Source organism: Pipistrellus hanaki, assembly GCF_964339955.1.
Source record: "Pipistrellus hanaki genome assembly, chromosome: 11".
Lineage (NCBI taxonomy): Eukaryota > Metazoa > Chordata > Mammalia > Chiroptera > Vespertilionidae > Pipistrellus > Pipistrellus hanaki.
Window position 1 is genome coordinate 1,633,531 of NC_140513.1, and position 15,396 is coordinate 1,648,926.

General features: G+C 59.2%; 2 protein-coding genes across 2 annotated transcripts in view; one reads left to right on the top strand and one right to left on the bottom strand.

The window, feature by feature from the left end:
• Positions 1-15,396, top strand: part of GBGT1 (globoside alpha-1,3-N-acetylgalactosaminyltransferase 1 (FORS blood group)) — a 134,816-nt gene that overhangs the window by 23,941 nt on the left and 95,479 nt on the right. The window lies entirely within an intron of this gene.
• The window catches only part of ADAMTS13 (ADAM metallopeptidase with thrombospondin type 1 motif 13), a 34,227-nt gene that overhangs the window by 17,103 nt on the left and 1,728 nt on the right, over positions 1-15,396 (bottom strand). The window contains exons 3-6 of the mRNA XM_084898309.1: positions 3,045-3,169; positions 2,546-2,629; positions 1,832-1,941; positions 1,569-1,715 (exon numbers count right to left, since the gene is read on the bottom strand). Coding sequence (XP_084754435.1) covers positions 1,569-1,715; positions 1,832-1,941; positions 2,546-2,629; positions 3,045-3,169 — 466 coding nt within the window. The remainder of the gene's footprint in view (positions 1-1,568; positions 1,716-1,831; positions 1,942-2,545; positions 2,630-3,044; positions 3,170-15,396) is intronic.

Sequence of the window (15,396 nt, forward strand, 5' to 3'; positions counted from 1 at the left end):
TATTTTTTATTGATTTTTACAGAGAGGAAGGGAGAGGGAGAGTTAGAAACATCAATGAGAGAGAAACATCGATCAGCTGCCTCCTGCACACCCCCCACTGGGGATGTGCCCGCAGCCAAGGTACGTGCCCTTGGCCGAAATCAAACCTGGGACCTTCAGTCCGCAGGCCGATGCTCTATCCACTGAGCCAAGAGACTCATCTTTTACCGAAGGAGTCTCAGCGCTACCTGGGCTTACAGCGAGGGAGCCTTCCTTTCCTAACCGAAGGACGAAGTCACAAGGAAAGACGCACTGCCCAGGTCGGTGAGGTAGGAGGAGCAGAGATCTGCCCACAGACACCAAGCAGGTCACCCTGGAAGCCACCTGAACGCCCGCAGGGCTAGTTACGTAAGTGATGGCGCACACCAAGGCATTTAAAAGGCCTGGAGCCCCTGACCGGTGTGGCTCAGTGGATAGAGCGTCGGCCTATGGACTCAAGGGTCCCGGGTTCGTTTCCGGTCAAGGGCATGCACCTTGGTTGTGGGCACATCCCCAGTAGGGGGTGTGCAAGAGGCGGCTGATTGATGTTTCTCTCTCATCGATGTTTCTGACTTTCTATCCCTCTCTCTTCCTCTTTGTAAAAAAATCAATAAAATATATATTTTAAAAATAATAATAAATAAAATAAAATAAAAGGCCTGGGAGCCCTAGCCGGTGTTGCTCAGTGGCTAGAGCGCTGGCCTGCAGACTCAAGGGTCCCAGGTTTGATGCTGGTCAAGGGCATGTACCTTGCAGGCACATCCCCAGGAGGGGGTGTGTAGGAGGCAGCTGATCAATGTTTCTCATTGATGTTTCTAACTCTCTATCCCTCTCTCTTCCTCTCTGTAAGAAATCAATAAAGTATATTAAAAAAATAAAAACAAAATAAAAAATAAAAGGCCTGGAGGAAGGTGAGGGAGAAATATGTAGTTGCATAAAAAGCAGAGAACAGCTGTTTCGATGGCTCCATAGGTTGGAGCGTCGTCTCACACACAGGCTTTGGGTTCGATTCCTGGTTCGGGCACACACTAGGTTTGAAGCGTGTACAGGAGGCAACCCATCGATGCTTCTCTCTCACATCAATGTTTCTCTCTGTCTCTCTTTCTCTCTCTGCCTTCCTCTCTGTCTAAAAAAGCAATAAGAACTTATCTTCAGGTGCGGATTAAAGAAGAGAAGCAGGTAACAAGCCAATAAGCAGTATAATCCTAATTTTGCAAATAGAAAACTGTGTGTAAATTAAAGACTGAAGTGAAATATCAACTATGAACAGATGCTCTCTGTGCGGTGGGAGGTGGGCTAATTTTTGCGGCTTAGTTTTTCTTTACCTGAATTTCCTATAAACCTCAGTTCCTAATTGTTGAGTTTATTTTGCTTGTGTTTTTTAATTTCCTTTAGTTGTTCAGTAATCATGAAGTATCACATTTCCCAGCCCCCCCCTCCCTGGTCCGCGGGGCAAAGGCACAGGCTTCTTCCCGCGTCCAGGCCCCTGCCAGCCCCACCTCCCCTCCTGGGCCCGGTCAGCTCGTTGGCCTGAGCGTGGGGCCGCGTACCTGTGCCCGATCTCGTGGGCAATGGTGACGCCCAGGTCGAAGCCGGTGTCCTCAGTGATGACACAGCTCCAGGAGGCCGAGCAGGCACCCCCCAGCTGGGTGACCCCCCGAACCTGCCGGTTGCCATCAGGCAGCTCCAGGTCAAACCTCAGGAACGGAAGAGAGACACGTGGGGCCCAGCGCCTCTGCACACCCGCTGGGGTGCCCGCCCTCCCCCCGGCCTGCGGGAGCAGCCCCCAGAGGCGGCCTGCAGGAGCGGCTACCTGGTGACGTAGAGGACCAGGTCCGCGGCCCCCGGGGGGCTGACCGTCCGGCTCCACGCGCAGACGCTCAGCAGCGATGCCGTGATGTTGGCTGTGACCTGCGGGGCGTCCTGGGGAGCAGCGGGGGAGCCCCCATTTACTGGACCCACCGGGCAGGCACCTCAGCCCTCCACACCCTGTCTCTGTCCGCAGCTCAGGGGCGGGCGTACTGGGCGCCGGGCAGGTGGCACCCAGGCGCCCGGGGCCAGGAGGGGGTGGGGAGGACAGATTGGGGGTGGGAAGGTCAGAGAGGGGGCGGGGAGGACAGGGAGGGGGCGGGGAGGACAGGGAGGGGGCAGGGAGGACAGGGAGGGGGCAGGGAGGACAGGGAGGGGGCGGGGAGGACAGGGAGGGGGCAGGGAGGACAGGGAGGGGGAGGGAAAGACAGGGAGGGGGCAGGGAGGACAGGGAGGGGGCAGGGAGGACAGGGAGGGGGCGGGGGGGGGGACAGGGGACAGAGAGGGCGCGGGGGGGGGACAGGGGACAGAGAGGGCACGGGGGGGGATAGAGGGGGGTAGGGGGGAACAGAGAGGGGGCGGGGGCAGGGAGGACAGAGAGGGGGTGGGGAGGACAGGGAGGGGGCGGGGAGGACAGGGAGGGGGAGGGAAAGACAGGGAGGGCGCAGGGAGGACAGGGAGGGGGTGGGGAGGACAGGGACGCCGGGCCAGCACCCACCTGGGGCCGTGTCAGGATGACCATCCTCACCAGGTGCACCCGGAACTGGGCCCCCAGGGACGGGTCCCTCAGCAGTTCCGCCGCCTGTGGAGGGGCAGACAGACGGAGGGTCCACGCGGGCGGGGGAGCCGGCCAGAGGGACGGGCCTGGAGAGGGTGCTCCTCAGCGTGTGGGTGGGGCACCCCGAGTGCTGGGCCTTGGGCTGGGAGGCAGCCAGGGAGGCAGCCAGCTGGGATTGGGACACCCCCCCCCCCACTCTCATCGCTCAGGAAGAACCACCGAGGCAGAACGGGAAAACGAAACAACAGGATTCGGGAAATTGCCATCCGTCTAGATTTGTACCGGATTTGCACCAGAGTGCAGTTCAGATCTCACACCAGCGGACGAGCCGGCCGCGGCCACGCCACAGCCCGGCCTGGGACCGTGCCGAGGCTCCGAGGACCTGTGGGCACGTGGCCCCCGCGCCCGGCCGCCCACGCCCGGCCACCCGAGCACGCACCATGTTGAGGTTGGTCAGCACGTAGCGCTCCGTGTCCTCCTGGTGAGCCTGGTGCACATCGGGGCCCACGGCCACCAGCAGCTCCAGGTGCAGGACGCCCCCCTCGGCGGCGTGTCTCCGGGGGCCTGGCAGGGAGGGGCAGGCGGGCTGAGATGGAAGGTTCTAGAAAGCCGGTGGCTTGTGGCGTTAACCGCCTGATTCGCGGTCCTGACAGCGCTCCCGGTGCCCACGGCCAGGCCTCACTGTCACCTGTGCTCCTGGGCTTGGAGTCCTGCCTCTGGCACCTGCACTTCGGGAGTGGGCAGGCCCGGCCCCAGCTTCCTCACGGGAGGGGGCATGAGAGCACCTGCCTGCTGGGCACGGTGACGGCCGGGCGAGTGGCCGGCCCTGTGCCTCCCCTCACAGCCCCTCCGGCCTCCTGGAGCTTCCCTGGCCCCAGACCCCCACGAACAGGCTGAGGACGGGGGTCCTCTGACCCCCGGGGCTGAGCGGTCCCGGGCTCTCCTGTCGCGGGTGCTGTGACGGCCAGAGCCGGGCGCCTGGGCAGCCGCAGGAGAGAAGCTGCTGGGCTCAGGACAGATGGAGGGCGGGCGGAGCCGATGAGGTCCCACAGCGACCGCACGTTTCGGGGCCTGGGGAGCAGCGTGGGGCCCGGGGAGGAGCCGGTGTATGGCGTTAGTGTCCTTTTGGTCCCCCCAAAACCCCACACGGACACACAGTGGAGGGCAGGGTCACCAAGCAGAGCCCAGGGCACAGCCCCACGGTCCTCCAGAGCCAGGGGTCTCCCCAATGCCCCCCACCGCCCCCAGCGCACCCCAGGCCCCGGTCAGTGTGTCTCTGACCACAGAGAAGTCACTACAATGGGACACCCCTAATTCTCTCCCGTGACCACTTGCCCCCCTGCCTCTGGTCCCCACCAGACTTTGGATCAAAGTCACAGGGGCCCTTGTCGGGCAGGAGCAGGCCCCGGGGGGTCCAGGGAGGGGGAGGCTGCGGCCGGGAAGGGCCAGCGCCCGCCCTGCTCTCACAGAAGCATAAATATTTACATCCACGGCCAGAGGCCGCGGGGTTCCGGAAGGCCCAGGAGCGAGGGGCAGCCAATGAGTGGCTGTGCCCAGACACTGAGCAGAGCTCGGGGTCAGAGCCCGCTCCGCCAGAGCGCCCAGACCAGCTTCTGTGGCTTCACAGGAAGTAACGGAGCTCATTAGCGGGCCAGGCTGCGCCTCTGCCTCCTCCAGCGGGGCTCCCAAACCCAGCCCCCAACTCAACATAGACACCAAAACCCCAGCCCCCAACTCAATGGGGACACCAAAACCCCAGCCCCCAACTCAATGGAGACACCAAAACCCCAGCCCCCAACTCAATGGAGACACCAAAACCCCAGCCCCCAACTCAATGGGGACACCAAAACCCCAGCCCCCAACTCAATGGGGACACCAAAACCCCAGCCCCCAACTCAATGGAGACACCAAAACCCCAGCCCCCAACTCAATGGAGACACCAAAACCCCAGCCCCAACTCAATGGAGACACCAAAACCCCAGCCCCCAACTCAATGGAGACACCAAAACCCCAGCCCCCAACTCAATGGAGACACCAAAACCCCAGCCCCCAACTCAATGGAGACACCAAAACCCCAGCCCCCAACTCAATGGAGACACCAAAACCCCAGCCCCCAACTCAATGGGGACACCAAAACCCCAGCCCCCAACTCAATGGGGACACCAAAACCCCAGCCCCCAACTCAATGGGGACACCAAAACCCCAGCCCCCAACTCAATGGGGACACCAAAACCCCAGCCCCCAACTCAATGGAGACACCAAAACCCCAGCCCCCAACTCAATGGAGACACCAAAACCCCAGCCCCCAACTCAATGGAGACAGCAAAACCCCAGCCCCCAACTCAATGGAGACACCAAAACCCCAGCCCCCAACTCAATGGAGACACCAAAACCCCAGCCCCCAACTCAATGGAGACACCAAAACCCCAGCCCCCAACTCAATGGAGACACCAAAACCCCAGCCCCCAACTCAATGGGGACACCAAAACCCCAGCCCCCAACTCAATGGGGACACCAAAACCCCAGCCCCCAACTCAATGGAGACACCAAAACCCCAGCCCCCAACTCAATGGAGACACCAAAACCCCAGCCCCCAACTCAATGGGGACACCAAAACCCCAGCCCCCAACTCAATGGAGACACCAAAACCCCAGCCCCCAACTCAATGGGGACACCAAAACCCCAGCCCCCAACTCAATGGGGACACCAAAACCCCAGCCCCCAACTCAATGGAGACACCAAAACCCCAGCCCCCAACTCAATGGAGACACCAAAACCCCAGCCCCCAACTCAATGGAGACACCAAAACCCCAGCCCCCAACTCAATGGAGACACCAAAACCCCAGCCCCCAACTCAATGGAGACACCAAAACCCCAGCCCCCAACTCAATGGAGACACCAAAACCCCAGCCCCCAACTCAATGGGGACACCAAAACGCCAGCCCCCAACTCAATGGAGACACCAAAACCCAGGCCCCCAACTCAATGGGGACACCAAAACCCCAGCCCCCAACTCAATGGAGACACCAAAACCCCAGCCCCCAACTCAATGGGGACACCAAAACCCCAGCCCCCAACTCAATGGGGACACCAAAACCCCAGCCCCCAACTCAATGGAGACACCAAAACCCAGCCCCCAACTCAATGGAGACACCAAAACCCCAGCCCCCAACTCAATGGAGACACCAAAACCCCAGCCCCCAACTCAATGGAGACACCAAAACCCCAGCCCCCAACTCAATGGAGACACCAAAACCCCAGCCCCCAACTCAATGGAGACACCAAAACCCCAGCCCCCAACTCAATGGAGACACCAAAACCCCAGCCCCCAACTCAATGGGGACACCAAAACCCCAGCCCCCAACTCAATGGAGACACCAAAACCCCAGCCCCCAACTCAATGGGGACACCAAAACCCCAGCCCCCAACTCAATGGAGACACCAAAACCCAAGCCCCCAACTCAATGGGGACACCAAAACCCCAGCCCCCAACTCAATGGGGACACCAAAACCCCAGCCCCCAACTCAATGGGGACACCAAAACCCCAGCCCCCAACTCAATGGGGACACCAAAACCCCAGCCCCCAACTCAATGGGGACACCAAAACCCCAGCCCCCAACTCAATGGGGACACCAAAACCCCAGCCCCCAACTCAATGGGGACACCAAAACCCCAGCCCCCAACTCAATGGAGACACCAAAACCCCAGCCCCCAACTCAATGGAGACACCAAAACCCCAGCCCCCAACTCAATGGAGACACCAAAACCCCAGCCCCCAACTCAATGGAGACACCAAAACCCCAGCCCCCAACTCAATGGGGACACCAAAACCCCAGCACCCAACTCAATGGAGACACCAAAACCCCAGCCCCCAACTCAATGGAGACACCAAAACCCCAGCCCCCAACTCAATGGAGACACCAAAACCCCAGCCCCCAACTCAATGGGGACACCAAAACCCCAGCCCCCAACTCAATGGGGACACCAAAACCCCAGCCCCCAACTCAATGGGGACACCAAAACCCCAGCCCCCAACTCAATGGAGACACCAAAACCCCAGCCCCCAACTCAATGGAGACACCAAAACCCCAGCCCCCAACTCAATGGAGACACCAAAACCCCAGCCCCCAACTCAATGGAGACACCAAAACCCCAGCCCCCAACTCAATGGAGACACCAAAACCCCAGCCCCCAACTCAATGGGGACACCAAAACCCCAGCCCCCAACTCAATGGAGACACCAAAACCCCAGCCCCCAACTCAATGGAGACACCAATCCCCAGCCCCCAACTCAATGGGGACACCAAACCCCAGCCCCCAACTCAATGGAGACACCAAAACCCCAGCCCCCAACTCAATGGAGACACCAAAACCCCAGCCCCCAACTCAATGGGGACACCAAAACCCCAGCCCCCAACTCAATGGGGACACCAAAACCCCAGCCCCCAACTCAATGGAGACACCAAAACCCCAGCCCCCAACTCAATGGAGACACCAAAACCCCAGCCCCCAACTCAATGGAGACACCAAAACCCCAGCCCCCAACTCAATGGAGACACCAAAACCCCAGCCCCCAACTCAATGGGGACACCAATCCCCAGCCCCCAACTCAATGGAGACACCAAAACCCCAGCCCCCAACTCAATGGAGACACCAAAACCCCAGCCCCCAACTCAATGGAGACACAATCCCCAGCCCCCAACTCAATGGGGACACCAAAACCCCAGCCCCCAACTCAATGGAGACACCAAAACCCCAGCCCCAACTCAATGGAGACACCAAAACCCCAGCCCCCAACTCAATGGGGACACCAAAACCCCAGCCCCCAACTCAATGGAGACACCAATCCCCAGCCCCCAACTCAATGGAGACACCAAAACCCCAGCCCCCAACTCAATGGAGACACCAAAACCCCAGCCCCCAACTCAATGGAGACACCAAAACCCCAGCCCCCAACTCAATGGGGACACCAAAACCCCAGCCCCAACTCAATGGGGACACCAAAACCCCAGCCCCCAACTCAATGGAGACACCAAAACCCCAGCCCCCAACTCAATGGGGACACCAATCCCCAGCCCCAACTCAATGGGGACACCAAAACCCCAGCCCCCAACTCAATGGAGACACCAAAACCCCAGCCCCCAACTCAATGGGGACACCAAAACCCCAGCCCCCAACTCAATGGAGACACCAAAACCCCAGCCCCCAACTCAATGGGGACACCAAAACCCAGCCCCCAACTCAATGGAGACACCAAAACCCCAGCCCCCAACTCAATGGGGACACCAAAACCCCAGCCCCCAACTCAATGGAGACACCAAAACCCCAGCCCCCAACTCAATGGGGACACCAAAACCCCAGCCCCCAACTCAATGGAGACACCAAAACCCCAGCCCCCAACTCAATGGGGACACCAAAACCCAGCCCCCAACTCAATGGAGACACCAAAACCCCAGCCCCCAACTCAATGGGGACACCAAAACCCAGCCCCCAACTCAATGGAGACACCAAAACCCCAGCCCCCAACTCAATGGGGACACCAAAACCCCAGCCCCCAACTCAATGGAGACACCAAAACCCCAGCCCCCAACTCAATGGGGACACCAAAACCCCAGCCCCCAACTCAATGGAGACACCAAAACCCCAGCCCCCAACTCAATGGAGACACCAAAACCCCAGCCCCCAACTCAATGGAGACACCAAAACCCCAGCCCCCAACTCAATGGAGACACCAAAACCCCAGCCCCCAACTCAATGGGGACACCAAAACCCAGCCCCCAACTCAATGGAGACACCAAAACCCCAGCCCCCAACTCAATGGGGACACCAAAACCCCAGCCCCCAACTCAATGGGGACACCAAAACCCCAGCCCCCAACTCAATGGGGACACCAAAACCCCAGCCCCCAACTCAATGGAGACACCAAAACCCCAGCCCCCAACTCAATGGAGACACCAAAACCCCAGCCCCCAACTCAATGGAGACACCAAAACCCCAGCCCCCAACTCAATGGAGACACCAAAACCCCAGCCCCCAACTCAATGGAGACACCAAAACCCCAGCCCCCAACTCAATGGGGACACCAATCCCCAGCCCCCAACTCAATGGAGACACCAAAACCCCAGCCCCCAACTCAATGGGGACACCAAAACCCCAGCCCCCAACTCAATGGAGACACCAAAACCCCAGCCCCCAACTCAATGGGGACACCAAAACCCCAGCCCCCAACTCAATGGGGACACCAAACCCCAGCCCCCAACTCAATGGAGACACCAAAACCCCAGCCCCCAACTCAATGGGGACACCAATCCCCAGCCCCCAACTCAATGGGGACACCAAAACCCCAGCCCCCAACTCAATGGAGACACCAAAACCCCAGCCCCCAACTCAATGGAGACACCAAAACCCCAGCCCCCAACTCAATGGGGACACCAAAACCCCAGCCCCCAACTCAATGGGGACACCAAAACCCCAGCCCCCAACTCAATGGGGACACCAAAACCCCAGCCCCCAACTCAATGGAGACACCAAAACCCCAGCCCCCAACTCAATGGGGACACCAATCCCCAGCCCCCAACTCAATGGGGACACCAAAACCCCAGCCCCCAACTCAATGGGGACACCAAAACCCCAGCCCCCAACTCAATGGAGACACCAAAACCCCAGCCCCCAACTCAATGGGGACACCAATCCCCAGCCCCCAACTCAATGGGGACACCAAAACCCCAGCCCCCAACTCAATGGAGACACCAAAACCCCAGCCCCCAACTCAATGGAGACACCAAAACCCCAGCCCCCAACTCAATGGAGACACCAAAACCCCAGCCCCCAACTCAATGGAGACACCAAAACCCCAGCCCCCAACTCAATGGAGACACCAAAACCCCAGCCCCCAACTCAATGGGGACACCAATCCCCAGCCCCCAACTCAATGGAGACACCAAAACCCCAGCCCCCAACTCAATGGGGACACCAAAACCCCAGCCCCCAACTCAATGGAGACACCAAAACCCCAGCCCCCAACTCAATGGGGACACCAAAACCCCAGCCCCCAACTCAATGGGGACACCAAAACCCCAGCCCCCAACTCAATGGAGACACCAAAACCCCAGCCCCCAACTCAATGGGGACACCAATCCCCAGCCCCCAACTCAATGGGGACACCAAAACCCCAGCCCCCAACTCAATGGAGACACCAAAACCCCAGCCCCCCAACTCAATGGAGACACCAAAACCCCAGCCCCCAACTCAATGGGGACACCAAAACCCCAGCCCCCAACTCAATGGGGACACCAAAACCCCAGCCCCCAACTCAATGGGGACACCAAAACCCCAGCCCCCAACTCAATGGAGACACCAAAACCCCAGCCCCCAACTCAATGGGGACACCAAAACCCCAGCCCCCAACTCAATGGGGACACCAAAACCCCAGCCCCAACTCAATGGAGACACCAAAACCCCAGCCCCCAACTCAATGGGGACACCAATCCCCAGCCCCCAACTCAATGGGGACACCAAAACCCCAGCCCCCAACTCAATGGGGACACCAAAACCCCAGCCCCCAACTCAATGGAGACACCAAAACCCCAGCCCCCAACTCAATGGGGACACCAATCCCCAGCCCCCAACTCAATGGGGACACCAAAACCCCAGCCCCCAACTCAATGGAGACACCAAAACCCCAGCCCCCAACTCAATGGGGACACCAATCCCCAGCCCCCAACTCAATGGAGACACCAAAACCCCAGCCCCCAACTCAATGGGGACACCAAAACCCCAGCCCCCAACTCAATGGGGACACCAAAACCCCAGCCCCCAACTCAATGGAGACACCAAAACCCCAGCCCCCAACTCAATGGGGACACCAATCCCCAGCCCCCAACTCAATGGGGACACCAAAACCCCAGCCCCCAACTCAATGGAGACACCAAAACCCCAGCCCCCAACTCAATGGAGACACCAAAACCCCAGCCCCCAACTCAATGGGGACACCAAAACCCCAGCCCCCAACTCAATGGGGACACCAAAACCCCAGCCCCCAACTCAATGGGGACACCAAAACCCCAGCCCCCAACTCAATGGGGACACCAAAACCCCAGCCCCCAACTCAATGGAGACACCAAAACCCCAGCCCCCAACTCAATGGAGACACCAAAACCCCAGCCCCCAACTCAATGGGGACACCAAAACCCCAGCCCCCAACTCAATGGGGACACCAAATCCCCAGCCCCCAACTCAATGGGGACACCAAAACCCCAGCCCCCAACTCAATGGGGACACCAAAACCCCAGCCCCCAACTCAATGGGACACCAAACCCCACCCCCAACTCAATGGGGACACCAAAACCCCAGCCCCCAACTCAATGGGGACACCAAAACCCCAGCCCCCAACTCAATGGGGACACCAAAACCCCAGCCCCCAACTCAATGGGGACACCAAAACCCCAGCCCCCAACTCAATGGAGACACCAAAACCCCAGCCCCCAACTCAATGGAGACACCAAAACCCCAGCCCCCAACTCAATGGGGACACCAAATCCCCAGCCCCCAACTCAATGGGGACACCAATCCCCAGCCCCCAACTCAATGGGGACACCAAAACCCCAGCCCCCAACTCAATGGAGACACCAAAACCCCAGCCCCCAACTCAATGGAGACACCAAAACCCCAGCCCCCAACTCAATGGGGACACCAAAACCCCAGCCCCCAACTCAATGGGGACACCAATCCCCAGCCCCCAACTCAATGGGGACACCAAAACCCCAGCCCCCAACTCAATGGAGACACCAAAACCCCAGCCCCCAACTCAATGGAGACACCAAAACCCCAGCCCCCAACTCAATGGGGACACCAATCCCCAGCCCCCAACTCAATGGGGACACCAAACCCCAGCCCCCAACTCAATGGGGACACCAAAACCCCAGCCCCCAACTCAATGGAGACACCAAAACCCCAGCCCCCAACTCAATGGAGACACCAAAACCCCAGCCCCCAACTCAATGGAGACACCAAAACCCCAGCCCCCAACTCAATGGGGACACCAATCCCCAGCCCCCAACTCAATGGGGACACCAAAACCCCAGCCCCCAACTCAATGGAGACACCAAAACCCCAGCCCCCAACTCAATGGAGACACCAAAACCCCAGCCCCCAACTCAATGGGGACACCAAAACCCCAGCCCCAACTCAATGGGGACACCAATCCCCAGCCACCAACTCAATGGGGGACACCAAAACCCCAGCCCCCAACTCAATGGAGACACCAAAACCCCAGCCCCCAACTCAATGGGAGACACCAAAACCCCAGCCCCCAACTCAATGGAGACACCAAAACCCCAGCCCCCAACTCATGGGGCAACCAATCCCCAGCCCCCAACTCAATGGAGACACCAAAACCCCAGCCCCCAACTCAATGGAGACACCAAAACCCCAGCCCCCAACTCAATGGGGACACCAATCCCCAGCCCCAACTCAATGGGGACACCAAAACCCCAGCCCCCAACTCAATGGAGACACCAATCCCCAGCCCCCAACTCAATGGAGACACCAAAACCCCAGCCCCCAACTCAATGGGACACCAAAACCCCAGCCCCCAACTCAATGGAGACACCAAAACCCCAGCCCCCAACTCAATGGAGACACCAAAACCCCAGCCCCCAACTCATGGAGACACCAAAACCCCAGCCCCCAACTCAATGGAGACACCAAAACCCCAGCCCCCAACTCAATGGGGACACCAAAACCCCAGCCCCCAACTCAATGGAGACACCAAAACCCCAGCCCCCAACTCAATGGAGACACCAATCCCCAGCCCCCAACTCAATGGGACACCAAAACCCCAGCCCCCAACTCAATGGAGACACCAAAACCCCAGCCCCCAACTCAATGGGGACACCAAAACCCCAGCCCCCAACTCAATGGAGACACCAAAACCCCAGCCCCCAACTCAATGGAGACACCAAAACCCCAGCCCCCAACTCAATGGGGACACCAATCCCCAGCCCCCAACTCAATGGGGACACCAAAACCCCAGCCCCCAACTCAATGGAGACACCAAATCCCCAGCCCCCAACTCAATGGAGACACCAAAACCCCAGCCCCCAACTCAATGGGGACACCAAAACCCCAGCCCCCAACTCAATGGAGACACCAAAACCCCAGCCCCCAACTCAATGGAGACACCAAAACCCCAGCCCCCAACTCAATGGAGACACCAAAACCCCAGCCCCCAACTCAATGGAGACACCAAAACCCCAGCCCCCAACTCAATGGGGACACCAAAACCCCAGCCCCCAACTCAATGGAGACACCAATCCCAGCCCCCAACTCAATGGGGACACCAAAACCCCAGCCCCCAACTCAATGGGGACACCAAAACCCAGCCCCCAACTCAATGGGGACACCAAAACCCCAGCCCCAACTCAATGGAGACACCAATCCCCAGCCCCCAACTCAATGGGGACACCAAAACCCCAGCCCCCAACTCAATGGAGACACCAAAACCCAGCCCCCAACTCAATGGAGACACCAATCCCCAGCCCCCAACTCAATGGGGACACCAAAACCCCAGCCCCCAACTCAATGGGGACACCAATCCCCAGCCCCCAACTCAATGGGGACACCAATCCCCAGCCCCAACTCAATGGGGACACCAAAACCCCAGCCCCCAACTCAATGGGGACACCAAAACCCCAGCCCCCAACTCAATGGGGACACCAAACCCCAGCCCCCAACTCAATGGGGACACCAATCCCCAGCCCCCAACTCAATGGGGACACCAATCCCCAGCCCCCAACTCAATGGGGACACCAAAACCCCAGCCCCCAACTCAATGGGGACACCAAAACCCCAGCCCCCAACTCAATGGGGACACCAATCCCCAGCCCCCAACTCAATGGGGACACCAAAACCCCAGCCCCCAACTCAATGAAGACACCAATCCCCAGCCCCCAACTCAATGGAGACACAAAACCCCAGCCCCCAACTCAATGGAGACACCAAAACCCCAGCCCCCAACTCAATGGAGACACCAATCCCCAGCCCCCAACTCAATGGGGACACCAAAACCCCAGCCCCCAACTCAATGGGGACACCAAAACCCCAGCCCCCAACTCAATGGGGACACCAAAACCCCAGCCCCCAACTCAATGGAGACACCAAAACCCCAGCCCCCAACTCAATGGAGACACCAATCCCCAGCCCCCAACTCAATGGGGACACCAAAACCCCAGCCCCCAACTCAATGGGGACACCAAAACCCCAGCCCCCAACTCAATGGAGACACCAAAACCCCAGCCCCCAACTCAATGGGGACACCAAAACCCCAGCCCCCAACTCAATGGAGACACCAAAACCCCAGCCCCCAACTCAATGGAGACACCAATCCCCAGCCCCCAACTCAATGGGGACACCAAAACCCCAGCCCCCAACTCAATGGAGACACCAAAACCCCAGCCCCCAACTCAATGGGGACACCAATCCCCAGCCCCCAACTCAATGGAGACACCAAAACCCCAGCCCCCAACTCAATGGAGACACCAAAACCCCAGCCCCCAACTCAATGGAGACACCAAAACCCCAGCCCCAACTCAATGGAGACACCAAAACCCCAGCCCCCAACTCAATGGAGACACCAAAACCCCAGCCCCCAACTCAATGGAGACACCAAAACCCCAGCCCCCAACTCAATGGAGACACCAATCCCCAGCCCCCAACTCAATGGGGACACCAAAACCCCAGCCCCCAACTCAATGGGGACACCAAAACCCCAGCCCCCAACTCAATGGGGACACCAAAACCCCAGCCCCCAACTCAATGGAGACACCAAAACCCCAGCCCCCAACTCAATGGAGACACCAATCCCCAGCCCCCAACTCAATGGGGACACCAAAACCCCAGCCCCCAACTCAATGGGGACACCAAAACCCCAGCCCCCAACTCAATGGAGACACCAAAACCCCAGCCCCCAACTCAATGGGGACACCAAAACCCCAGCCCCCAACTCAATGGAGACACCAAAACCCCAGCCCCCAACTCAATGGAGACACCAATCCCCAGCCCCCAACTCAATGGGGACACCAAAACCCCAGCCCCCAACTCAATGGAGACACCAAAACCCCAGCCCCCAACTCAATGGGGACACCAATCCCCAGCCCCCAACTCAATGGGGACACCAATCCCCAGCCCCCAACTCAATGGAGACACCAAAACCCCAGCCCCCAACTCAATGGGGACACCAAAACCCCAGCCCCCAACTCAATGGAGACACCAAAACCCCAGCCCCCAACTCAATGGGGACACCAATCCCCAGCCCCCAACTCAATGGGGACACCAATCCCCAGCCCCCAACTCAATGGAGACACCAAAACCCCAGCCCCCAACTCAATGGGGACACCAAAACCCCAGCCCCCAACTCAATGGGACACCAATCCCCAGCCCCCAACTCAATGGGGACACCAAAACCCCAGCCCCCAACTCAATGGGGACACCAATCCCCAGCCCCCAACTCAATGGGGACACCAATCCCCAGCCCCCAACTCAATGGAGACACCAAAACCCCAGCCCCCAACTCAATGGGGACACCAAAACCCCAGCCCCCAACTCAATGGAGACACCAAAACCCCAGCCCCCAACTCAATGGGGACACCAATCCCAGCCCCCAACTCAATGGGGACACCAATCCCCAGCCCCCAACTCAATGGAGACACCAAAACCCCAGCCCCCAACTCAATGGGGACACCAAAACCCCAGCCCCCAACTCAATGGGGACACCAAAACCCCAGCCCCCAAC